Here is a 27,251-nt window from a genome sequence, read left to right on the forward strand (position 1 = left end):
GCATTTCTGCCATCTCAATGTATGGATTTAGCCTAAATTCTGTGAACATTTCTCCAATCGAGAGGTATTCAGCAATTATTTATTTTTTAAATTTGATAAGGAAATAATTAATGAGGAGATTCATTGCCCCGTGATGATGACTTACCATCATGACGGGGGCTCCGAGGTTGTGCACCTTCCGCAGGGCCTTGCTGTGGGTCGCTCCTGGCAGGCTTCCAGCGTGGCAGCACCGGGCGCGGTGAGGGGACCGCTGCCGGTGGAGCCTCTGCTGTCTCGGACCGGCGCGATGGAGGGAACACTCGAGGCTGTCGATCGACCACTTACTTTTAATCCACATAGGCCTACCTAACTAATATAATACTTAATTAGGTGGATTAAGTCATCCATTTATATTTTTGGCGTTGACATTGGTGACCGATTAAACAACACATAGACTGAAGAAGCTCATTAATAATCAGAGGGAAATCATCGAGCGATATCCCTTGATCAGAAGCGTTTTCAATATGTGGGCAACAGTTGACATGCAAACATTAAAGATTCTTAGAAAATGAGCTCTTGCAGCTCATTGTGACGTCATAAAATGATTACCTCTCCACCGTTGCACACCACCACACCACACTAGAAAAGCGTGAAACAGGAGCACCAGAGCATTTCTTTTCACCATAACCGACTCACAGGGCATTCATTGGTACTAGTGACCATCGCAAAATCAATGAAAAATCGATGCAATGACACATTTAAGAAAACTCAGTTGAACTGTGTGGGGTCTTACCATTCGGAAAATAAGTTCTTAAAATAAAAGTGGTTTATAAAAAAACTAGTCTAGTCTATTTTATAGTACAATATTTATGAATGATTATAAACTTGTTAAAAATTGACATTTAAGTCATTATGACTTATGAGTTGTAGGTCATAATGAGTAGTCGGTGTGCTTGTAGTATTTAGGAGTGCAGTTCCAATTCCACCCAGACGAGGGCAGCATTGCTACAGTGTGGTTTTGAACCACCCTGCACATCAACGGAAAGAAAAAAACACAAACCAACGTCTATAATGCAATAAAAAAAAGTAAGAATGAATAACATTACGGCACATATTTAAATTAATAAATGGTTAATAATCGTAGCCACGAGGTAATGTAACCATACTAAGTTCTACACCGTAGGCCCAAAGTGCACATGTTTGATAGGTTGGTCCTCCTGTACTTTGTTTACCCTGATGTCCTGTCTGGGAGTGGATTAATTAAGGAAGTTGGATGAATAGAATAAGAAATGACTGGAGATCCAGAAGCGATTCCTCCGGTGAGCAGCAGTGAATAATGTTTAATGTATAACGGCCATCATCAGACCCAGACCCGGAACAGAATGGAACGAAAATGTTAACAGTTAGAGTGACCCTCACTATATACAGATGCGGTTTCAAGACGAGCTTGGGTCTTATTTTGTTTGCTCAGTGCAGTCTGAGACTTCAACTGTTACGCTGAAGGCCAGCTGGCCCCTCTATAGACCCCCCCCCCCCCCCCCCCCCTCACACCTGTACAGACCCCTCACCTGTATAGACCCCCTCACCTGAATCAAGGGGGGGGTCCCCTAGGGGAAAATATTTTGAGTATATGCTGAATCTTATTTCATTTAATCTTTAACATGTTCGTATCAAAATATTGTTTTTTGTGTTCCCTCGGTAAAGCGTTTTTGAGTATTAAGAAAAGCGTTACATAAGTCTAATGTATTGTTATGATAGGATATCTGCTTCTTTCCTCGACTCTTTGTATTTGGACAAGGGGCTGATCAGAGTAGATGCCAGAGCGCTTTGGGAGATCCAGACAGAATGAGTCAACTATGAGCAGGGATGACGCTCCACCGAGCGGTTTGCAGGGCCAGGCTCTGGCTGTCACTACAGGGGTGTTCAAATACGTATCAAAGGACGGTTGCCTCTGGCTCCGAGATGGAAGTTCTGCCAGAGCTTTACCACCCGTTCAATTTAATTATGAGACTACAAGGGGAACGACGTCAACTCTGTCAGCGGCTGTAAGATAATTGTTGTCTGGCTGCTTGGCGCTGCCAAGTCACTTCCTGTGTATCAATCTAGCAGAGCACGTAACAAACCAAGGGTTTAATATACACGTTGGAATGAGTATATAAAAGTACTATGAAATATGAATTCACAAATCTTTTGCATCAGTCACCATCTTCAAAGGGGACCAAACTCAACACCGCGAGGAGGGCATTCAAATATCCCTTTACCTACACCTGCTGCAGAACTTCTGATTGGCTGAAAACGGGTCACATGCTGACTAAGGATGATTGGACACACCCCTCCTCGCTTATTGGACCTGAATTGCGTTTCCAGGGGTGCGACTGTATTACTAATCATATTGATAATTATACCTCACTTCTCAAGCCACCAAAAGTGCTTTAATATGCGTGTATGGGGTGCCCCACTCCACGCTGCGTGTATGGGGTGCCCCACTCCACGCGTCTTGCTCAGGGTCACGTCGACACTCAGCTAGGAGGAGCCGGGGGATCGAACTCGCAACCTTTAGGTTACCAGCCAGCTCTACATCCTGAGCTACTGTCTGTCACCCCAGTCCAGGACCATCCCATCGCTTCTCAGATCCAGAGGAACCAGCGGAGCCTCCCAGGTAACCGTTATACTTCATTACATTTCTAAAAGCAGTGTTTATGCTATTGATATCAAACAGGATTGGACTGTGTCTAATAGGGCTGTACTATACGCATGTGTCTAAAGAGTATTTATTATATGTAAGATGTATATACGTATGCCAAAAGGATGTTATTATCAGACTGTATCCGTCTTAAGGACTATTTTTATCTAAACCTGTCTTACGGCACCGTATCTTTCTTTACACGTCAGAAGGCGTTGTATGGCATCGCTGGAGACGGGATTTGAACAGAGATCCACAAAGGAGCGTTTCAGAGCCGTTCATGTGAGCATCCATTGAGGGAGATACACAGGAACATGGCTCTGTGTTATTCTACGGAGAGAAGAACTCAGAGGGAACTCTGAGTTCAACACCAGCCTCCAAAACAACTGAACGGGTGCCAAGAGAGAGATGAACGAGGAGGCCTGCACCGCATTATACGGCCCGATTTGACAGCTTATGACATCTTGTGTGTGCGTTTCCAATACGCTCCCCCCCACAAAGCCTCTGCAAAGCCTCTCTATTAAGCGACTGATTTTGCTGTTTCCGAAAGGAGCACATAATGAAATAGCTTTGCTATAACTCTGTGATATCCACCACGCTGCTAAAATGCCGAATCCTTCATATCGGGCTGCCAGGCGTAATTGCTAAAAGGGCATTATACCCGTGCTGGATGTCTCTGCTGAGTTCTACTCATTGTACCTGTGGGTCTTAATCGGCTGCTTCCGCTTCTCGCCGCAATCAGGTGGCTCGCAGCGTCGGCCATCGACCGGTGATTAGGGGGGCGGCGGTCGATGAATGATGTGTGTTCTCCAGCGTATCCATCGCTGGACTTATCAGCGCGGCGATCAATTACAGAGATAAACAGAGCTCTCCGTCGGCGGATCAGGGCGTCACGAGGAGTCAACACTGAGTTTGGATGGCTCACTTCGCGCTGCCCCCTGGACGGGTGCATTGTGGTTGGTGTGAGGACCGCCCTGTGGACGGGACACGCCACTGTTGTGACACAGCAAGGTAAACAATGTGTCCGTGGTTGAATCCTGCGGAAAATACAATTTCTGCGATAGCAGTGAGTTTAATTAACGAGTGAGGATGGGACTGGAATACACTTTGGAATCCGGGGTGTAAAAACGTCCTGTAAGATGATTTTGCGTGTACTGTTGGGACACATGTGCATACAGTCTGCATGTAGGCCTATGGAGTAACAATAATAGGAACTGTCATTTAGATTGATAGATTTGGTTAATATAACCGTAAAGGCCAGTGCTGGCGAGCTGAAGTAATGCATATCAAACAGGCTCCACGCTTCGGAGAGAAAACAGCTTTGGATGACGATAATGTAAACATGTTGATACTCGCGTGGCGGAGACGTAAAGGGGCCTAATTATATATCAAAGGAAATACATGGCATGAACCGCCCCATGCCTCATGGAGGCCAAGACTGCCCATCGCTGCTAGTCTAGGAGCCGTAATTAAAGACGATAAGGATGATAATTCAAACGCTTCCACGCGTTGCTGCGCTGAACACAACAAGGCCCTCTGACCTGGGGCAGCGACTCACCGAGTAATGCCTGGCTTGAGGGCACGCACATGTTCAGCTGACAAGGCATTTGGTCGTTTGTTATTTTACACCCAGCAGGGCGTTCTCCAGAGACTGCAGAGTAAGGTGTTTATAAGGTTGTTTTAATCAAATGTAGTTGGATTATAAAGTATATATTTTTAAATAATTATTAATAAAGTAGTTATATTATTAAAAAGTTGTATAATTTATATCTATAACCAATTACAACCGATTCAATGGGAGAGGCAGCCAAGCGGCAGATCTAACAGACTGACTAAGGTACTTTCAGTTGATATGCAGGAAAACGACAGATGATATAGTAAAGGCATCAGGAGAGAAGGAGAGGGACACAGATGGGGCGTTTGTTCTGTGAACCCCAGGTGTGGCCCCCTTTACCCCCATAAAGTCGACTCAATGAACCTGGTGACTGGAGTGCAGGATGGAGATGCTACAAGGGTCTCTTCATCTGGATGACGTTGGTATTAAAATAGAAATCACTAAACTTGATTAGATTACACAGAGGGCCTGAAACACTGTCGATCCTGGGCCTGTCGGACGAATGTCAGGAGAAGTACCCCCTGTTGGAGGGGAACGGACATGAAGGTCTGAGAACCAACCATCTCAGAGCAGCGCCTCCACGGAACGTCAGCGACAGACAAGAAGACCCGTTGGGGAGTGCTCCGGAGTGGATCCAGATGGAGTCTGGTCACACACGTCTTGCAGGGAGTTCTGGAAACGTTTGTCTACAACTCTGCTACATAAGACGCTGTCTGTTTGGGAGAATAAATCCTTTCTTTGCTTCGAAAATCTCACAAGTTGTTTTAATTTGAAGGGATTCAAAATGCCTGCGTAAACAAGGCCAATGTTGTACTACAGTGTGTGTGTGTGTGTGTGTGTGTGTGTGTGTGTGTGTGTGTGTGTGTGTGTGTGTGTGTGTGTGTGTGTGTGTTAGCATAAAGGACTTGCTATACAGATAGAGGAGTGTAGCTGACCCTGAAGAGCTGAGTGGGTGGAATCACCTTCCCGGGTTTCCGCCGTCAGAGCGGTGGAACTCAAGCCGCCAGTGAGAAGGACGCCGGCTTCCATCTTGTTCCATCGGTCTTCTTTCTTTTGATATATATTTTTGCATTTTTCTGCTTTATTATAATTTCTTCCATTTATACATCGCTTTTTTTCAAGGTACCCAAATCACAGTAGAACAGTGAAGGAGGGACCTCACTAACCACCAGCCAATGTCTAGCACCCACTGGGGTGATGCACGGCAGCCAATCAGCGCCAGAACGCTCACCGCACGCCAGCTTGAGGTGGAGAGTGAGGGAATTAATGAATCGGCCCATTATACAGGCTTAGATAGAGTGAGATAGACTGGAAGGTAGGGGGGAGATGGAGGGGAGGACATGCAGGAGGGGAGGACATGCAGGAGGGGAGGACATGCAGCAAAGGATCACGGGGCTGGAATCGAACCTTGGTCGCTGGGATCAGGACTGAGCCTTAATGGTACGCGCTCTACCCCTGGTGAGCCAGCAGGGGCGCCCACGCTCTTCTTTCTGAGAAGACCGTAACAAACGCTCTCACTTAAAAGCAAAAGTAGAGCGATGCATGTCACTGAGCGGTTTAGCACTTATTGGCAGAAGAAGGTGTGTAGGATAATGAAGTGCTCTCGGACCGACTGTCAGTCAGCGAGGAGAGCCCACTTACTGGGGCGTCAGTGGAGAGGCGCGCACGCACGCGCACACACACACGCGCACACACACGCACACACACACACACACGTTCAGAATGTCACATTTACATTTCTCTTTCCCCGTCCGTGGAAGAATAGAGAAAGAAAAGCGAGGAAGGCGACGGTTTTAAAAAGACATACATTTGAGTGTTTATTCCGAAGTCATGTCAGTAGTGAATTGGGAACAGTTTGGCCTCTATGAAAATCCAATGTTCTGAAAATCTTACGCAAAGAACAGCGATGGGAGATGCTAAGGTATGTGGACTCCAAAACTCATCACCAGTAACGTCTATGAAAGGAGTGTGTGTGTGTGTGTGAAATCACTCTTTACTGTCCGTGTCAAAACCTACAGGCCCTTCTTATGTTGTTAAAAATCAATGCCAGTTCGTATATCAAGAAAATGCAAAAATACAGGATAAAATCCAGATACAAAACAAAACGGAAATAAAATAAAATCATATATACACACCTGTACAATTTAGGAATATGGGTTTGACTGCGCTGTCGGCACTTGGGTTTAAAAGAGTAATGGTCTGTTGTGGGGAAAGCTATTCCAACAGTGCAAGTCTAAACACAATGACGCCAAAGTGTTGCATTGTGGGACATCAACACTCTTTGCCTGTATGTTTCCGTTAGTAGACTGCATCACGCCACACTTAAGAGCAAAAGTAACCTTATTGTTAATACGCGTGATGATAATAGCGGGCCCGCACGAGGTATTCAACTTGTCCAATCGGGAGAGGGACACAGGAATGCATGGGTTCAAAAAGAGAGAGGAACACAATCTACACGAGAAACAGCCCGAGCGCTTAGTGTAGTTGTTTTACGCAGTGTGTGTGTGTGTGCGTGTGTGTGTATGTGTGTGTGTGTGTGTGCGTGATATTTAGGGTAATGTCTGAGCGGCTACATGGGTACTGTTTTAGATAGTGTGTGTGTGTGCGTGTGGTGTATTATGGGAGTTTAGCTTTTTTTTGTGTGTGAGCAGTATTATGAGTAATATAGGGTAGTGGGTCCTATGGGTGTGTGAGGGGTTTTATGGGTAGGTTAGGGTAGTGTGTCCGATGTGGTGTTTTGGGGAGCGCTCGTTTTATTGCACTATTCCAGAGTCGATGGACGCTTGCTTCCTGGTGGTCTTCGGGGGCGGGGGGGGCGGGGTCTTGCTCGGCAGCGGAGGGGGCGTGTCCTGTGGACACAAAATGGATGACAAATGTTTGGTAACAGCGTCACAGTACAGTGTAATTACACAGTAAGTACTGAGCAATAACCTCCCCCGTCGTCGAGGCGGTCAGAGTCCCAGGGTCTGGAACTAATTGGGGGGTTAATGTACCCTCTACCCCCTGGGGGGGAGAGGTTAAGACCCAATCCCATTTCTACCCCTTACCCCTCCCCCTTGCTTTGAAGGGGAAGACTACAAATCCCATTTGTAGTGGAGCGCAGAGAGAGAGAGAGAGAGTGATGGAGAGAGAGAGAGAGAGAGAGAGAGAGAGAGAGAGAGAGAGAGAGAGAGAGAGAGAGAGAGAGAGAGAGAGAGAGAGAGAGAGAGAGAAACCCTGACGGATGTGAAGCCCAGAGTAATCGTCCAATCAATGGCGGCCCGTTGTCCTGCGACCTGGCATATAGATCAGCGGGGGGGGGGGGGGGGGGGGGGGGGCGGTGATGGTCCCCCGCTACGTCCTTGACGGATGTCTCGCCTCTCTTCAGGACAACGGAGGAGGTTTCAGAGACGGGCGGTTCAGCAGCATCTGACACCGAACAACACCCTGACGGGAAGCGGCCGCGATACCATGGCAACCGGCCGCGATACCGTGGCAACCGGGTGACGCAGTGCGTTACCGCGTTACCGCCACTTTTCCTTGATCAAGGTTTTTTTTTATTCATTTTGAACGTTAAATTGTCGATGCAAAATCCCAAACGAATTGTTGACATTTCTAAACGAAAGCCGGAGACTCCGTCATTAAATGTATTTGTTTCCGCGGTTATTCAGCTTCTTCTTCTCCTCCTCCTGAAAAACACGACTGCATTGCATTGTGGTATACGGGAGTAACATGCAGGGAACATCGTAGGTACACTCAAATTTTGGGGTATCTTAAGTGCACTATATAGAGCGTGAAATTGCCCACTGAGAATTCGAACACCGCTACAAAATGGCGAGCACCCTTTATAGTGCACTATAACCGTGATAGGGAACGCTTTCAAACACAGCTAGTGAGTGAGTGAGTGAGTGAGTGAGTGAGCGAGTGAGTGAGTGAGTGTGTGTGTGTTGGACCACCTACCCTGTGGTGCGGCGGGGGGGGTGGGGGCGTCTGGGGGGTGGAGGGGTGGAGCCCGTCGTGGCTCTCCATCACGTTGCCGTAGTCCCCGGTGCAGACCTTCAGTGGCAGCGGGGGGGGCGTCTCCCCGGTGCCGTTCAGGTCCAGGTCTGGGGGGGGGGGGGGGGGGGGGGGGGGGTTATAAGACCTCGTTATACGGGGTCCAGCTACTCTCGCTCGTCAGACTTTAGATACTTATCTAAACTCAGATTCTTATCTAAACTCAGATTCTTATCCAAACTTATCTTTAGATTCGTATCTAAAGTCTGATGGTAGATGAGCTCAAACCGTGTGAACGGGGCGTTTCATTTATTTACGCTTCATATTTGTTTCCACCAATCATGTACCGGGAGGTGGGGACCTGTAAGCGTGTGATTGGCCAACCCTGAATACAAACCTGGCCTGGAGTAGTGAACTATAAAATAGCTTCTGTAAGGGATTTACATCAACACTGTGACGGGCTATTGGTAACCCCCCCCCCCCCCCAGAAGCTCTACTGTAACCTAGGAGGACTGCTGGACCCCCGCTAAATGGGCCACGGTGCTGCCCATTACTAAGCGGGATTCCCCTCGGGGAAATCAAGTTGTTCCTGACTCTAACGCTCTGCTGGGTTCTCCTGGTGACACACAGCGTCTAGATAACGCTGATGAATGAGGAGGACCAGAGGAACACACGCACACACACACACACACACACCTGAGGGGGTCTTAATGCCATTGCAGAGACTGAGACAGACAGATAAACAGAGAGCGAGAGAGAGAGTGGGAGACAGACAGGGACAAATCAACAGACAGACAGACAGACAGACAGACAGACAGACAGACAGACAGACAGACAGACAGACAGACAGACAGACAGACAGACAGACAGACAGACAGACAGACAGACAGACAGACAGACAGGCAGGCAGGCAGGCAGGCAGGCAGGCAGGCAGGCAGGCAGGCAGGCAGGCAGAGTGAAAAAAAGAGATATATAGAGAGAGCCCGAGACAGAAAATGACAGACAGAGACATAGAGAAAGAGTTGGAGAGATACACAGAGAGTTAGAGACACAGAGAGTTAGAGAGAGACACAGAGAGAAAGAGAGAGAGAGAGAGAGAGAGAGACACGGGCAGAGAAACACAGAGTTAGAGAGAGAGAGAGTTGTAGAGGGCCTTACTGGAGCCGGTGAGCAGGCTGAAGGAGAGCTTGGTCCTGGGGGTGATGGGCGGGGGGCCGGTGGAGGACGAGGGCCCCGGGGACACGGAGAGGCGGCGGTCTCCTCCTATCAGGTTGAGGACCTGACTCTTTGGTCGCTGGGGCCTCAGCGGACTGATCTGGAGGAGCACGGACAGACGGACGGACAGATGAGGAAACAGACAGCGACACCAGACAAGCCGCATGTGTGTGTCCGTGTGTCCTGAACATCACCACACATTCTGTCCTAACCAAGTCAACGCGTGTTGAACACTATACCAGACGTGGTACAGACAGACAGACAGACAGACAGACAGACAGACAGACAGACAGACAGACAGACAGACAGACAGACAGACAGACAGATGAACCAATAGACAGAAGGAGACAACAAGAGAGAGAGACAGACCTACAGGGCATGTGTGCACCTGATCAGTAGAAGTCTCACCTCCTGTGGGGAGGTCATTTGAACAGGTACCAGGGAATCTATAAAATAATATCAAACCATCGCTGGCCGGATGGAATATAACAAAAACATTTTGGCAGATCAATGTTCAATCATTTAAAAAAAAGAGAGAAATTGCCTTCACATCTTCTTTGGGATCCCTATCTGTACATCCATAATCATATTAGTGCTATCTGTATTCCGCGGGGAGATCCTATTTAGATAAACGTCCTTGTCGCCCGGCCAAGTCTTACTTGTGCTCTGGAATAATTGTTTGCATGCGAGGCTGCCCCGCTCTTCATCGCAGGCTGGGATCTGAATATTCAGGACCCATCTGTCCTCAGGGCGGCTCCACACTGTACAGTAACACGAGCTGCAGCGCAGCCGAAGCTGAAGCAAAGCGTCGCCGACGGGCAGTGGATGGGAATTACATTAAGGAATACGACAGGCGTTCCATTGGGGTCCCTGGTCTACGATTTAAATATGGAAAACGGGATGTTTAAACGGGTTGTGTAAACTTGAGCTCCATGTAAAGTGGATGTGTACAGTGGATGTGTAAACTGGAGGTCCATATAAAGTGGAGGTGTAACAAGGATTTGTAAAGTGGATGTGTACACGTTATGTGTACATTGAATGTGAAAAGTGGAGGTGTCCCCCTCAACATCCCCCAAGAAGGGAACAAAAAGATGGAGGGGGGGGGGGGGGAAAGAAAACGATGGAACCGGAGAAGAGGAGGTGAGGAGGTGGTGGGGAAGAAGGATGTGGGGAGGAAATCAACTCTGTAGGGGGGGAACACAAACGATGAAACCCGAAAAAAGAGGAGAAGAAAGTGGAGGAGGAGGAGGAGGAGGAGGAGGAGCAGATGGAGGAGGAGCAGGAGTAGAGGTCCCCACCGTCTCTGACAGGATGACGGCCTCGGGAGGCTGCATGCCGGCGTCGGCGGTCTTCAGGTCCTTGTCGAAGGCCTCCTGGTGCCGGCTGTTGCGTTTCTCCTTCTTGCGCTCCTTGCGCTCACGGTCCGTCTCGTCCCGGTCCAGCTTGTCCTGGGACTTGGTGTGGAGCTTCTTGGGCAGCAGCGGCTCCAGAGCAAAGCTGGACAGCAGTCGGGTGAGAGAGAGTCATGAGTCGGCTCGCCCACGGCCGTAGACGCCTCTGAGGAGTCACCGAGGTCCGGACGCTCTAACTTAACTTGTCGATTCAGACCTAAATACAGCTGTATACAAAACCAGCGGTTGAGAACTTCTCAGAGATGAGTAAATGCTTAAATCGGTCGAGACTTGTTACTTTGTGTCCACAGTGTGGGACGTTGGTCGGTGCGTTCACGGGCTGAGCACAACCCCCTCCCAACATAACTGAACCCCCACAACTGAAGCCTCACCACGGCCACGGCCCTGGGCTCGCTGGTCACGTTAAGCGGGCGGCGTACTTTGAAATAAGTCAACCTTTTTTTTCGGGTTTGGATTCGATCACTGAACGGGTTCACGTGGTTTTGCTCTCGCGACCTCGCTGGGCTTCTCTTCCACGAGGGGGAGGAAGGGGGGGGAGGGGGAGAGGGGGAGGGGGGGCTTACCCGTCGGAGCCCGGTCTGGAGGGGGAGTTGTCCGAGGAGAGGGAGGTCAGGGAGGCGGACGACAGCGGCCTCTGCGAGGAGGGCATAGTGAAGGAGCGCACCATGGAGCGAGGCCGGGTGCCACGGCGGTCGTCCATCGTAGGCTAAGGCAGAGAGACACACACAGGGACACACACAGGGAGACACACACACACACACACACACACACACACACAGAGACACGTACACACACACACAGGGACACACACACACACACACACACACACACACACACACACACACACACACACACACACACACACACACACACACACACACAGAGAGACACGTACACACACACACAGGGACACACACACACACACACACACACAAACACACACACACACAGACAGAGACACACACACAGGGAGACACACACACACACACACACAAACAGACAGACAGACAGACAGAGACACGCACACACACACAGACAGAAACAGACACACACACACACACACACACAGAAACACACACACACACACACACACACACACACACACACACACACACACACAAACACACACAGACAGACAGAGACAGAGACACACACACAGGGAGACACACACACACACACAAACACAGGGACACACACACACACAAACACACACACAGACAGACAGAGACAGAGACACACACACAGGGAGACACACACACACACAAACAGACAGACAGACAGACACGCACACACACAGACAGAAACAGAGACACACACACACACAGAAACACACACACACACACACACAGAAGCAGACAGAGACGCACACACAGACAGAGACAGACACAATCACACACACACACACACACACACACACACACACACACACACACACACACACACACACACACACACACACACACACACACACACACACACACACACACTCTTATTAAAACAAAGACAAAGTGTTGCTATACCCAACAGAGTTTTAAAATGCCACATCTCAGAGATAAAGCGACACGTGCCATGACTTTAATCAAACTGCCTGAAGATAAGCACAAGTAATTAACATCAGCAGCACCTCAGACCGTGACCCTAGAGGGTCTACACCCTCCACACTGTCGACGAGAGACTCTCATCAAGTTAGACCAGAAGTATCCGTACTATTAACATCATACACAAAACATCAGGCTTCCCAACGCCAGACTACACTGCACCCCGTAAACCTCCGTCGACGTGCAGGACGTTCCCCCCCGAGGAGAACAAAGACTAGCGATGCACCGTCACCATCAGCACCACTGGTCCAACAACCAGAGGACAGGAACCAGGCTGGACGTTGATTTGTTTTAGGTGCGCCCGACTTTGAGCCAGCTGAGTGCACGGCGCTCTGATCCGTCCTCTGGCCCTCACTACGCGTCCATCACAGGCATAGCCTGGCTCTGTGTGTGTGTGTGTGTGTGTGTGTGTGTGTGTGTGTGTGTGTGTGTGCTTGCTTATGTGTGTGTCTGTCTCCGTGTATGTGTGTCTGTGTTTCTCTGTTTCTGTGTTTGTGTGTGTGTGTGTCTATATGTGTGTGTGTGTCCATGTGGGTGTGTGTTTCTCTGTCTGTGTGTGTGTCGCTGTGTGTGTGTGTATAGGTATGGGTATGGATGTTTGTGTGTGGGTGTGTGTGTGTCTCCATGTGTCTCTCTCACTCTCTGAGTGCACCATGGTGACACTCTGCGGCTGTCCTCCCTGTATTTATCCGGCCTAAAATCTGATAAGAAGAATCGATCCTCCTTTCTAAGTCCATAAAGAGTGTCTGAAGGGCCATTACTGTCTGGTGTTAGCAGGAGTCAGCGGGGGGAGGGAGAGGGCTGAAGAGAAGGCGGGGAAAACAGAGTCCGTCCTGGATCTTGTCTCCCTTCAAGATTGAATGCAACTTCCCCTTCTAATTCACTACTCTGTCTGTTCTAGCATGTGATTGTTGCCCGTTGTTGACCTTGGAACCAATCCGCCCAATAACAGCTCAAGCGCCACCTGATTGGCCGTTCCAAATAGTTGGGGTCTTCCTCCGGGGAGACCCTCTTGGACAACTATAGTGTTGAGAGAGCGACTGTAAACCCAAGCGAGACTAACATCAACCCTAACAATACGGCAGCAACCCATTTCCTGTAATATTTGTTCCAAGAAGACACGCATATGCGGGTTCTGTGTTGATGTTTCCACTTTAGCAGAGTAGGAACAAGTGTGTCACCGCGGCACTTTAGAGGGATGATGCCGGCGAAGGCTGCAGAGCTGAGACTCTTAAAAACACCTCTGCATCGCAAAGTGTTCCCGTCGAGGAAGGAAGCACCAGTCACACGTCTGTCAGGAGCGCCCTGATTTAAATTCACGCAAGACTGCTGGATTTACCCTCCCTCCCTCTCTCCCATCCCTCCCCTTCCTTTCTCCCTGCCTCCCATCTCTCTTTCTCTCCCCTTCCTTTCGCTCTACTTCTCTCTCTCTCTCCCCCCCCATCACCCCCTCTCTCCCATCCTCCCCCTCTCTCCCTCCTCCCATCCTCCCCCTCTCTGCCTCCTCCCCCTCTCTCCCTCCTCCTCTTCTCCCCCCCTCCCTCCCCCAGCACCACTATCTCTCCTCACGGTGAGGGGGGTCTCTCTCCCCTCCCTCCCCCAGCACCACTATCTCTCCTCACGGTGAGCGCCGGTCTCTCCCCCCTCCCTCCCCCAGCACCACTATCTCTCCTCACGGTGTGCGGCGGTCTCCCTACCCCCGGCGAGAGCAGAACAGGAGAGAAAAGGGCTCGAGCAAGCAACAATTAAATCATCCGAGGTGGAGTTGAGGCGCGGCGCGCTGGGCGGGTGCCCGGCGGCCCTCACCGCGCCACTAAAGGAGAACCTTAACGTACTCACTGTAACGTACGAGCTGACAGCAGCTGAACCTGGCCCGCGGGCGACCGCCAGCGCAGGCTGAGAGACGGGAGGTTCTGTCCTCCCAGAACCTTTCATCCATACAACCTCCCACCATTACTTTGGGCTCCTTATTGCACGCGTCCAGGTGGGAGGTTTACGGCCATATAATGAGTGGCGCAGGTCTCGGTATTTATGGCCGTCCGACAGGGGCCGCTGGTAATAAAGGCCCCTGTATTGTTTGCCCCCTGGAGCAGCCCCGGTAGAGCCCGGGGATTACGATGACGTGGTCGTCCCGGTAGTGGAGACAGCGCTGCCTAGTGACACTAGTGGGGGACTGAGAGCGGAATCAGGGAGTTGCTATTGTTAAGGGCAGTGAAAGTGACCCCCCCTTTCATCCCTTCCCCACTCTCCCTCCCTTTCTCACCCTCACTCCATCCCCCCTCTCTCTCTCTCCCCCCACCACACTTTCTCTCTCCCCCGCCCTCTCTCTCTCTCTGCTAGCCCACACCCCCTGGGAGTCTGGGGGAAGTCCCGGTGACTGTGTAGGTCGAATGTGTGTGCCTGTGTAGGTATGTACACCTGCATGTACACCTGCATGTATATATGCATGTATTATCTCTCTCTCTCTCTCTCTCTCTCTCTCTCTCTCTCTCTCTCTCTCTCTCTCTCTCTCTCTCTCTCTCTCCCTCTCCCTCTCCCTCTCTCTCTCTCTCTCTCTCTCTCTCCCTCCCTCCCGTCGATAGCGGCTCTACCATTCTATTCCCTCTCTCACTCTCTCTAGTGCTCATCGTGGCACCTCGTTGGGGGCCATGAGGGCCCCTGTCCGTCAGGGCTCTGTGCTCCGGGGCCTCACCAGCGTCTTGGCCCCGTACTGCTTCTCCACCTTCTCCCGCAGCAGCCTGAAGCAGCCCTCCAGGCGGTCGTGGAAGGGCCGCAGCGCCTCGGACACCTTCTCCCCGTGGATACGGACCCCCTCAGCCAGGTAGGGGATCTGGGGGGGGACATCACAGTCATTAGCACTCGAAGAAGAGGACAGAGGACGATGAGAGAGAGACGCACACACACAGACAGACACACACACACCTACATAAAGACACACAAACGAAAACACACACACACACAAACGAAAACACACACACAGACACACAAACGAAAACACACACACACAGAAACACAAACGAAAAAACACACACACACACACCATCCGTTAGCGTCTCGTCCCTGCATGGGCACACTCCGTTCTCTAAAGTAGAAAGTTCCCCTGCGTAGTGGATGTTGCGTTGCCATGGCTACTGAACCTCGCCAGCACCCGGTCCTCCAGTCTACCTTCATATCTGATCCAAGCCCCTTACTCGGAAGGAGGAGGAACTAACGAGTTATGAGGGGAATATTCAAGAAGCTGAGGCCCCGTCCACACAGAGACGATTCTTTTTGGTGAAACCGCACAAGTCTTGTGCGTTTCGGCCGACCGTCCAGACAGAGCCGGCGGATCCGGGGCCCGAAACCGCACATTTCTGAAACCACGTCCCAGGGTGGCTTCAAATCTATCCGGACCTATGCGGTTTTTATGTAGGATTCGTGTGGACGCCTGAAACGCAAACGACGACGTCGTTAGCCCCCCACCAGCTGGGCGACGTCAGAGTTGTGTTGAATTTTTTAAATATTTTTTTATTTGTATGCTTTATGTAGCTTTACATTAAAAAGTATTTCTGCTCAATTGAAAAGGTTGAATCTCCTCGTGACTGAATGTTTGTATACAGCGCGCAGGCTGTATGCGCGCAGGGTGGATGCGCGCAGCTAGCGCTCCGCTGTTCTCTGTGGAGAACCAGCGCAATATTTACTACAGCCTTTCTACAGCTCGATGCGATATTGCAATGACTCCGTCTTTATGGAGATATTCCTGAACCGCATAAAACGAAACCGGATCGTTTTGGCCCGTTCCGGCTCCCGGTGTGCCCGGGGCCTAAGAGGAACCTAACGGGGACGCTGGGTGGCACAGGTGGTTGGGGAGTCGTCTAGTAACCAGAGGGTAGCTGGTTCAAGCCCCTGCTCCCTCTCTGGCCCCACTGGGGTGTCCTTGAGCAAGTCACTGAACCCCAAACTGCTCCCGATGTGCAGATTGGCACCTTGCATGGCAGCCTCCGCCATCGGTGTGTGAGTGATTGACTAAACATACGGGGGAATGTGAATTATGTCAATGTAAAGCAATGTAGCTTGAATGTAATTCTCAAGTCGCTAAAAGCGTCTGCCAAATGACTAAATGTAAATGTTACGAACGGCGGCGGCGTTTGACGTGCGGCCGTGCTGCCGGTCTCGGCCACGGTGACTCATCGAGACGTCACAGGGGGCTCGGGACTTCCTGTACCTCCGGTCACAAAGCGCCACCGCCGAGGTCAGAGCTACGTCGGACCCTCAGGGGTCTCGGGAACGTCAAAGTCCAAGTGTGTGTGTGTGTATTCGTGCGTGCATGTATTCATATATGTATGCATATATGAATGTATATATGTATGTATATATGTATACAACTATGAATATGTGCACGTATGCATTAGAGCTGTGTTGAAAAAATCGATTTTCCGATTTTTAATCGATTCGCATATTAATGACCGATTATCGATTCGTACGTCCAAAGATCGATTTTTTTAATAAAAAAAATAATAAAAAAATGGAATTTTATAAGTTAAAAATGTATATTTGATATATTCCTGGAAAATATTCATGGGATTCCCCTGTACACTTAGGGTGCTGCATATTCTTGAAAACAAATCTTGAGTGTGGTTTTAGAACAGATTTTAACATGCTCATATAGACGCCATTCAGCGCTTTTACAGTTTAAAATGTTCTGTTTTTATGTTTGCACTTTAAAGAAAAATGCTCAACGTTTACATTTTATGCTTCCAGTTTCAGTACTTCTCAGTTTATTAAGTGTGAGCAGTTTTAAAATAAAAATGCTTTTGGTAGCAACCGCTTTTGGGTGAATTCTTAATTATTTTCAAGCATAATAATAATGCACTGGTTATTGTCCCAGTAGGAATCCACTTTTGCAGATATAGTCACCTCAATGATGTCCTCCATTTATTGTCCTGAATTATCTTTCTTCAAGGTAGATTGACCCTTAACCTTTTCATCAGTCTTCCAGCCATCAGTAACTACCAATACTTGTAAGATTTGCTGTTTAATATTGATATAATACTAGTTTTAATATGTTGCTTCTCTACACAGTCATGAAGTGAAGGAAACGGTTCAAATACATTTTTCATTTTTAATAACATTAACCCCCGGATCGAATCGGAAATCAGATCAAAATCGGATCGAATCGGATGAAATCTGAGAAAATCGGAAAAAATCGATTCTGAAACTTAAAAATCGGAATCGAATCGATTCTTGAAATTTGAATCGAAACCCAGCTCTAGTATGCATGGGCTGCACAGGGTGGGCAGACCAGCTGTGTGTTTCTGTGTGTTTGTGTGTGTGTGGGGGGTCACCTAGACTCTATTAAGAGTCTAGGTGACCTCTGAACAAGTGAGTCTTGATGATCAAGTGAGTCTCTCTCTAATGGGAAGCGACCTCCCAGTAGGGGGTAAGAGGAAAGTCAAGCACTGCTTTTTAGATGTGACGTAACTCTCTGCAACGGAGGCTCTCCCACCGCATGCATCGTTTAATCCAAGCTGTGTGAAGGTGTTGGAACAGACTCGACAGCTTCCCACAAACATGCACATTCATAAAACAAAGGAGTAGGTTTCCATGTATATTATATGTGGGGCTGACCGAACAAAAGTGCACAATAAGAGGAGGTGACACCTAGGTACCCACAGGCGCTTAGCAACCACACTGCTCCTCCACTGAAGTGTGGTTGGGGAGGAACACTTAAGTTACTGCTGGTGTCCCACATAAAGGATTAAGGACGAACCAAAGGATTGGGGATTTCCCCTGATACCCCACCAGATCTAAATCATACAAGCGGGTCACGGGAACACCATAGGGGACGGGGGGGAGGGACGGGGAGGTAGGAGAGAGAGAGAGAGAGAGAGAGAGAGAGAGAGAGAGAGAGAGAGAGAGAGAGAGAGAGAGAGAGAGAGAGAGAGAGAGAGAGAGAGACGGAGTGAAAGAGACAGAGAGAGACAGAGAGAGAGAGAGAGAGAGAGAGAGAGAGAGAGAGAGAGAGAGAGAGAGAGAGACATAGACAGAGAGAGAGAGAGAGAGAGAGAGAGAGAGAGAGAGAGAGAGAGAGAGACATAGACAGAGAGAGAGAGAGAGAGAGATGGAGAGACAGAGACAGAGAGAGACAGAGACGGAGAGAGAGACGCCAGGGGAAGGTGAGGCCAAGGACAGAGGCTGGTTGAGTGTGAGGAGAGTTTGGCGGGGGGTACGGGGGGAAGGTGGGAGCTGCAGTACAAAGTGATGCAAGTGCAAAAAAAGAAAAAAAGGTACAAAGAAAAAAACACCCAAAACAAAAGAGAACAGAGTGTGAGTGACAGCTGAAGGCAGGACCCGCCCCCCCTGGAGACACAGGTCCATATATAGACCAGTGATGATATAACTGTGCCCAGCGAGGAGCCACCTGGGCCCTTCCTGGTGGCTGAGGTACGATAAGCCCCCCCAGCCCTAAAAACACACACATACACAGACGAGTTCCCACAAAGATTAATGAGCTGCAATTAAACTCATTTTCTTTACAAGAACTTTGCATGTCACTGCCCAAGCCTAATAAATGCCCAATAGGTGTGTTTGTGTGCGTGCTGAATGTAGGTGTGTTTCAGTGTATTTGTGTGTGTGTGCGTGCGCGTGCATGCACGTGAACAAATGTACTGGTCATTTAATTAATCCAGCACCCTCTGGGTGTCCAGGAAGTGGGTGGTGGGAGAGAGAGGGGTGAGGAAGTGGGTTGGGGGAGAGAGAGGGGTGAGAGAGAGGGGTGAGGAAGTGGGTAGGGAGAGAGAGAGGGGGTGAGTGAGGTGGGGCTGGGGGTTCTGTTGCCAGGCTCCGTCCTCTCGTCACGATTCAGGACGGATTACATTTGAGGAGGAGCCGGGGAGGAGGTAGAGAGGAGGAGGCAGAGAGGGGGGGGGAGAGAGGGAGGAGGGAGAGAGGGGGGAGGCAGAGAGGGGGGGAGGCAGAGAGGGGGGAGGCAGAGAGGAGGAGGCAGAGAGGGGGGAGGCAGAGAGGGGGTGGCAGAGAGGGGGGAGGCAGAGAGGGGGGAGGCAGAGAGGGGGGAGGCAGAGAGGGGGGAGGCAGAGAGGGGGGAGGCAGGGAGGAGGAGGCAGAGAGGGGGAGGCAGAGAGGAGGAGGCAGAGAGGGGGGAGGCAGAGAGGGGGGAGGCAGAGAGGGGGGGAGGCAGAGAGGGGGAGGCAGAGAGAGGGAAGCAGAGAGGGGGGAGGCAGAGAGGAGGAGGCAGAGAGGGGGGAGGCAGAGAGGGGGTGGCAGAGAGGGGGGAGGCAGAGAGGGGGAGGCAGAGAGAGGGAGGCAGAGAGGGGGGAGGCAGAGAGGGGGGAGGCAGAGAGGGGGGAGGCAGAGAGGGGGGAGGCAGAGAGGGGGGAGGCAGGGAGGAGGAGGCAGAGAGGAGGAGGCAGAGAGGGGGAGGCAGAGAGAGGGGAGGCAGAGAGGGGGAGGCAGAGAGGAGGAGGCAGAGAGGGGGGAGAGGCAGAGGGGAGAGGAGGTAGAGAGGGGGGAGGCAGAGAGGGGGGAGGCAGAGAGGAGGAGGCAGAGAGGGGGGAGGCAGAGAGAGGGAGGCAGAGAGAGGGGAGGCAGAGAGAGGGAGGAGGGAGAGAGGGGGGAGGCTGAGAGAGGGGGGAGGCAGAGAGGGAAGGAGCAGCTCCGCTGAGCCCCCCACTAAGAGGAGAACACTGAGTCTGTTCCTCCACGAGAGAGACGCTGCGCACGACTCTTTGTCTGCCTCCAGATTGGAAAGATTGGGACGAGAACCCTCGCTGATCCGGCTGATTAGGTAGGAACACGATGGGAAGAAGTCCCCAAATCCGCCGCACTCCGCGACGACAACAGGTCGTTCATCACCATCCGGCACGCGGAGCATCGCGCCTGGAATGTGACAGGAGTCGTGCTAATTGCCCGCGCAGAACGGTGGTGGAAACCCAGCGTTGCGGTGCGAAACGTCGTGAGGGTGTCTGCCGGTAGCGGCATCCTCGGAATAACTAAATGTTACCCCCGGAGAAATTTCGAGCATCTCTGTTTTCAGGGGAGGAGAAGTGCAGGGTACACATCCTCCCTTAACTCTGGGCTACACACGAGAGACAGACCTGATTGAACTCGGTTGGTTCTGGGCGTGTGCTCACTGTAGGCGGAGTGAACGCAGCACCCCCTGGTGGTGGGGGATGAGGCATTCATCACTGACGGCCACACGGAGGTTCTTGGAGTTCATCGCCCGTTCGGGATGAGTTTGGGAAGCAGGGACAAGGAGGCGGAGGAGGAGGAGGAGGTGATGTTTGGCCCTAGGTCGTTATTGGCCCCGGCCCTCTCTTCAGGGTCCCCAATAAGCAGCCAATACTGCACACCACGCGAGGAGCTTTTATCGACGCAGTCTTCTTGTTTGGTTCCATAAACAAGTGGGAGCCTTGAGAAGCATTAATGAAAGTCCTGGGAATCCAACAATAGTATTCATAACATAGATTATGATGGGTTACGGACACACACACACACACACACACACACACACACACACACACACACACACACACACACACACACACACACACACACACACACACACACACACACACACACACACACACACACACACACACACACACACACGTATCTCACCTGCCAGGCGATGAAGTCCTTGAGCTTGTCGATCTTGTCCAGGTCCTCGGGATGCTCCTGGATGTACTTATCGTTGAAGAAGGCCTGAGGAGACAAGGAAGAGGAGGTGAGGAGGAGGAGGAGACAAGGAGGAGGTGGTGAGGAGGAGGAGGAGGAGGTGAGGAGGAGGAGGAGGGGGAGGAGGAGGGGAGGAGGTGAGGAGAGAGAGAAAGAGGGAGAGAGAAAGACAAAGAGCAATAAGGAGAGTGATCCGATTCACTGTAAAGCGGTGTGCAGTGACGTTGTCAGCAGACCGCCTGATGTCTGACGGCGCCCGGTGGCCCTACCTTCTCGTAGTTGGCGAAGCCCCCCATGACGGCGGGGTCCACGATGCCGTTGAGCAGCATGGACAGGGGGTTGATGGGCAGGTTGGGGTCGTTGTGGTGTCTCTGCACGATGCTGCTGATCTTCTCATTGGTCAGCTGCATGGTCTCCATGGCGTTCTCCAACGGGCTGATCTCCTCCTGTGGAACACGCCCAGTGTGAGCACACTCGTGTGAGGAACACACACACTCACATGTGTGTTGAATGACAACAGACCGGAAAATGCCTAGCTTCGGAGCCAAGGAAATGGCGGGAAACGCCACACTAGCCGGGGTTAGCCAGGTCATCCAAAAACAGCAAATATTGATGAAGATGAAGTATTTGAAGGCCTGTGTGCAATATTCCTTCTACATGTACGTGTTGTACATGTAGAAGGAATATTGGGCACAGGCACTCAAATACTTCAAAGACAACACAGGGCCTAACTTGCTTTAAAATCAGGTGCAACAAAATCTAAATCCTCTCTGGCAGACTCTGCTTACTAGAACGTAGACGAAAATGTTGGTTTACAGACATGGGCCCAAAAACAACAAGAGACAAGGGAGGGGGGGAGGGGGGGGAAGGGAACAGACGTCACAGCAGAACGGCAAATCTCCAATCTGCGCCGGTGCGTCACTGGGCCCTTCCGATCCCAACCCTCAGAAAGAGGGCGGAGGGCCGGGCGAACCTCCACCTGGTAATGAGACGTGGAGCAGCAAGGGAAGACCCAGCCCCGGGGAACCAGCCTCTCCTGGTCCCCTAGAGCCGATTGGTCCGGTCTGGAGCGGTCCTTCAAAGGGGCTGCATGCCGGACCGATCTGCAGAGGAACCAATGACTGACCCAGGTCAGGACCGTCCGGAGGACCCCTCAGTACTCACGGTGGAGCCCCACTGGACCTCGAACCAGCGCAGGATGCCGGGCAGCTTGTAGGCCGTGGCGTAGGTGGTCCTCTCGATCCACATGTTCTGCACGCCGGGAAACCAACAACAACAAACAAACAAACACATAGAAACCTTTAACCGCACTGAAGATATCGACGGGACGAGGAAGAGTCGATCAGAATCGGGCAGAATCAGAGTCAGATCAGAGGCAGAAGGGGGAGATTGTTCAGGCTGGGAGCAATCATTTCCTCCCCCAGATGAGCCCCCCCCCCCCCCCCCCCCCCCGGCTCTTCCTCCTCCCCCTCCTCCTCCTCCTCTTCCTCCGTCCCCGCTGCCTTGATGGCAGCTCATTAAACCCTGCTAACAGACAGCCCCGACGAGAGGGAATCTCCTGGAAGAGTAATGACTCCCTTTTAGAAGAGGAAACGCACACACACACACACACACACACACAGGGCACCGACACACACACACGCAGGCGCCACGCACGCACACACCGAAATAAACACACACACACACACATGAACATGTACACACCAACATACACAAGCGACCGCACACTGACCTACACAAAGCCTTCAAACACAGATCTACACAGGGACACACAAACCTACGCAAAGCCTTCAAACACAGAACCATTCAAGAACGCGCACACACTCAGGCGTGCATGCCTCCACAAAAATACAGGCCAACTCACTCTAGGGCAGAACGACACATACAAGCATGCATATACATGCATATACATGCACAACCCACAAACACAAAATAAAGCACACACAAATACACAATCACACACAGGAGAGAAAAGTGAGTATTTCCCTAAGGAGATCTCTTCCTGCTTGTCACGAGTGCTTTGCAGGAGCAGAAGAAGGAGAGAGTTCCCCTATTTAAACCAATTAGAGGGGGGTGACGTAGACATGCAGAATCCTTGTGTCAGCAGCCGCTCAGCACAGAAGGGATTCGACCAATTAGGGGCAAGAACGTTGGAAAGGCTGATACTCGGGTCGAGCTGTGAATAACGACCCAGTGAAGATGTGGGGTTTTGGGGCGTTGGCACAAAAAGTATTTCATATAACGCGGCACGGCATGAGAGGAGGTGTTTTGGATGAGTCACACGTGTCACGAAGCCAGTTCAGTGCCCGTGGAAACACGGTGAGTCCTAATTGGCCGGTTGTGTGACACCCCACCCCCCCCAACCCCACCCCCGTTCTGGAGCATGAATCATCAATTTGTGTTATTGATGCTAATGGGGACTAATAGGAAATATGGAGTACAAACTCCAATAGAATATAGTCTATCCATAAATATGGAGCGAATTACTTCCCTTTTACTTTACTGCATTTATTTTATTTTATTATATAGCTGTCATCTTTTTGCTTTTCGACCTTATTTTATTTGCTGTCTGGGAATTGTTTCCAAAAAAACGTCCACAGTAATAAGGACATTACGATAAATAAAAAACATTACCGCAAACTCGTTGTCGGGGTCCTTCTCGCCCTTCCTCACGGGTCGGGAGTACTGGAACTTATGGACCTCATTCACCGTGTAGAAGCTGTGGGGGGGGGGGGAGACAGGGTGGGAGGGGGAGAGAGAGGGAGTGAGGGAGGGGGAGAGAGAGGGATAGAGAGAGGGATAGAGAGAGAGGGAGCGGGAAAGCGGAGGGAGGGAGAGAGAGGGGGGAAAAGAGAAAGGGGGGGAGAGAGCGAGAGAGAGAGAGAGAGAGAGAGAGAGAGAGAGAGAGAAAGAGAAAGAGAAAGAGAGAGAGAGAGAGAGAGAGAGAGAGAGAGAGAGAGAGAGAGAGAGAGAGAGAGCGAGAGAGAGAGAGAGAGAGCAGAAGGGCAGAGTCAATTAAAAGAGTTGAGTCCGCTGGACGGACAGATTCAGAAAGGTTGATTGCTTTGCTTCAGGTCGGGCTGGGGACACGGCAGCCCCCTCCCCCGAGCCCCCCTCCACCCCCCGATTTGGGCAGAGTTGAGAGCCGGCCCCGTGAGACCCCCGCCTCTAGGCACGGGCGGGGGCTCACCTCTGCGCTGGGGGCCCGTGTCCCCCTGAGAGGCCAGAGATGTGGGAGGGGGCCGGAGGCACCTGACGACCAGGGGACGAGTGTGTCCGTCTGGGGGGGTTGTGTGTGAGGGTGTGCAGGTGTCCCGCAGGTTAATAGACTTTTCCACGGCGGGAGAAAGGTACCGCAGGGCTTCGTGGGGGGCACAGCGAGCCCTGGGGGGGGGCGGTGAACGCAGAGGTCTGTACGAGAACGCCCACTCTCGTTCAATACTCTCTCCCTCCCTTCTCCCCAACTCTCTCTCTCTCCCCTCCCCTCTCTCTTTCTCTCTCTCTCCCTCTACCTTTCCCTCCCCCTCTCTCTCTTCCTCCCTCTCTCTCTACTTCTCTCCCTTTCCCTCCCCCTCTCTCCCCCCCCTCTCTCTTCCTTCCTCTCTCTATACTTCTCTCCCTTTCCCTCCCCCTCTCTCCCCCCTCCCTTCCCCTCCCTCTCTCTTCCTCCTCCCCTCCCCTCCCTCTCTCTTCCTCCCTTTCCCTCTCTCCCCCCCTCCCCCCTCCCTCTCTCTCCCTCCCTCCCCCCCTTTCCATTCCGCCACAACGTTCCCGTTTCAGAGAGGCGTCCCACTGGGGGATGGAGTTGGGCGTCGCCACGGCGACTGTTCCAAACTCTGTGTGAACCACAACGTATGGCGCTCTGAGCGCCTTTGTTAATAAAACATCAGACTGGCCTCGTGTGTTTCCTGTGTGGCGGCGGCGGGGTCACGCCCCCCGAGGTCGGGACGGTCTCACTGTGGTCCACGATGAAAGGGCGCCCGCACGGTTGGCAGTGTTGGCACAGCAACAAAGCCTCCCAGCTCTCCTCCGTGTATCGTCATGCCGGCCACGTTGCCAAGGACATCAGAAAGGGGCCGCATTCCTCTGTTTATTTTTGTTACTTTATTTTATTGCGAAAAACGATATAAGGAGGTTCTGCCGCTGATTTGCATAATCACCGCAGACGGGAGAGTGCGGTTGGCTGCTCCGGAGCTAGGAGGAGAGGTGGCCCTGAATGTGTAAAATACGCCCCGATTAGGAGAGTATGAGAGCATACTTTAATAAATCAGATGACGGCGGCGGGCTGGGCCTCAGAGGTCTGGTCTGATGAACACGGAGAGAAGGGAGGCTTCAGAGCAGCGCTGCCTCTACCCCTTTGTCGTTTTATTAAGCATCCTCGTTAGCTGACGGGCCAATCAGCAGCTACGAGGAGGCAGGGGCCCGGATAGAGCCAGGTCAGACGGGGGGTCAAGGGTCAGCCTGGCTGGAACGACCTCTGCATGCGCACGGATCGCAGCGCTGACCCTCACATAGGGCAACATGAGAGAGAGTGGGAGAGAGCGAGAGCGAGGGGAGGGCAAGATAGAGAGAGAGAGATAGAGACAGGATGAGATAGAGACAGAGAGAGAGGGCGAGATAGAGACAGAGAGAGAGAGAGAGAGAGAGAGAGAGAGAGAGAGAGAGAGAGAGAGACATAGGATGAGATAGAGACAGAGAGAGAGGGAGAGAGAGAGAGGGAGAGATAGAGAGAGAGATAGAGAGAGAGAGAGAGATAGAGAGAGAGAGAGAGAGAGAGAGAGAGAGAGAGAGAGAGAGAGAGAGAGAGGGCGAGATAGAGACAGAGAGAGAGAGAGAGAGAGAGATGGAGACAGAGAGAGAGGGGGCGAGATAGAGACAGAGAGAGAGGGGGCGAGATAGAGACAGAGAGAGAGGGCGAGATAGAGACAGAGAGAGAGGGCGAGATAGAGACAGAGAGAGAGGGCGAGATAGAGACAGAGAGAGAGGGCGAGATAGAGACAGAGAGAGGGCGAGATAGAGACAAAGGATGAGATAGAGATAGAGACAGAGAGAGAGGGCGAGATAGAGACAGAGAGAGGGCGAGATAGAGACAGAGAGAGAGGGCGAGATAGAGACAGAGAGAGGGCGAGATAGAGACAAAGGATGAGATAGAGATAGAGACAGAGAGAGAGGGCGAGAGAGATAGAGAGAGAGGATGAGATAGAGATAGGGAGAGAGGGGGAGATAGAGAGAGAGAGAGAGAGAGAGAGAGAGAGAGAGAGAGAGAGAGAGAGAGAGAGAGAGAGAGAGAGAGAGAGAGAGAGAGAGACCAAGCCCCTGATGCTCTGGATACCAACAGGTCCGTTTTTTTCTAAAATCTTTACGACTGTCTTGACTTTACTTAAAAGCTTAGAAGGAAAAAGGATTACTTACCCTTTAAAGAGTAAACATCGTTGTTTAATATTCACAAAAAGCACATTTACATGGAGGCTAATCAGCTCCGTGGCCCCCCTGTTGTGGGCCCCGTTTGTCACACATTAAGATACAGCAGAGCTGGAAACAGATGAGGCTGCTTAAGACTGATCACACAGTTTGATTATGAACATAAAACCACTGTAGTTTGGTGGGGAGAGAGAGCGAGAGTAAGAGGGAGAGAGAGAGTGAGAATGAGAGAGCGAGAAAGCTAGAGAGAGAGTGAGAGAGAGCGATACAAGAGCAAGAGAGATAGAGACGGAGAAAACGACAGCAAGGGAGCGAGTGAGAACGTGGGAGCGAGTGAGAGCGACAGCGAGGGTGAGTGTGAGAAAGAGAGCGTGAGAATGAGGGGGAGAGGGGAGAGGGAGAGAGAGAGAGTGAAAGAGAGAGCCAGAGCCAGAGAGAGAAACCTTACCTCACGATCTGCTCAGAGACGGCCTTGTTCTGGAACTTGGCAGGAAGGTCCAGAATGGGCTTCACGGTGAAACACTGGATGTCTTCAAACAAAAGGGTTAAGGAAACGCACCACTTCTCTCGTTGACATGATGATAGAACACAACATTGTGAAACTGTCAGACAGCACATGAACTCACTCTCTCTCGCTCTCTACCTCTCTCTCTCTCTACCTCCCTCTCTCAATCTCTCCC

At 51.2% G+C, this 27,251-nt stretch overlaps 1 protein-coding gene and 1 long non-coding RNA gene across 4 annotated transcripts in view; one reads left to right on the top strand and one right to left on the bottom strand.

Annotated features, from left to right (window-relative positions):
- Positions 1–1,863: 1,863 nt before the first annotated feature.
- Positions 1,864–6,352, top strand: LOC115530831 (uncharacterized). 2 transcript variants are annotated; one of them, XR_003973796.1, is made up of 3 exons: positions 1,864–2,638; positions 2,872–3,673; positions 4,741–6,352. It is a non-coding gene; the product is annotated as an uncharacterized LOC115530831 (long non-coding RNA). The 2 variants fall into 2 exon arrangements; XR_003973795.1 differs by having other exon boundaries at positions 2,872–6,352.
- Positions 6,069–27,251, bottom strand: part of dock1 (dedicator of cytokinesis 1) — a 189,843-nt gene continuing 168,660 nt past the window's right edge. The window contains exons 43-53 of one of the 2 annotated variants that reach the window (XM_030339626.1): positions 27,020–27,101; positions 23,785–23,869; positions 22,315–22,401; positions 21,420–21,596; positions 21,094–21,177; positions 15,170–15,307; positions 11,443–11,585; positions 10,766–10,964; positions 9,411–9,567; positions 8,217–8,362; positions 6,069–7,126 (exon numbers count right to left, since the gene is read on the bottom strand). In XM_030339626.1, coding sequence (XP_030195486.1) covers positions 7,031–7,126; positions 8,217–8,362; positions 9,411–9,567; positions 10,766–10,964; positions 11,443–11,585; positions 15,170–15,307; positions 21,094–21,177; positions 21,420–21,596; positions 22,315–22,401; positions 23,785–23,869; positions 27,020–27,101 — 1,394 coding nt within the window. In that variant the 3' untranslated portion in view covers positions 6,069–7,030. The remainder of the gene's footprint in view (positions 7,127–8,216; positions 8,363–9,410; positions 9,568–10,765; positions 10,965–11,442; positions 11,586–15,169; positions 15,308–21,093; positions 21,178–21,419; positions 21,597–22,314; positions 22,402–23,784; positions 23,870–27,019; positions 27,102–27,251) is intronic. The other variant, XM_030339627.1, reaches the window with a different exon arrangement.

The sequence above is a fragment of the Gadus morhua genome, chromosome 18 (assembly GCF_902167405.1).
Source record: "Gadus morhua chromosome 18, gadMor3.0, whole genome shotgun sequence".
Lineage (NCBI taxonomy): Eukaryota > Metazoa > Chordata > Actinopteri > Gadiformes > Gadidae > Gadus > Gadus morhua.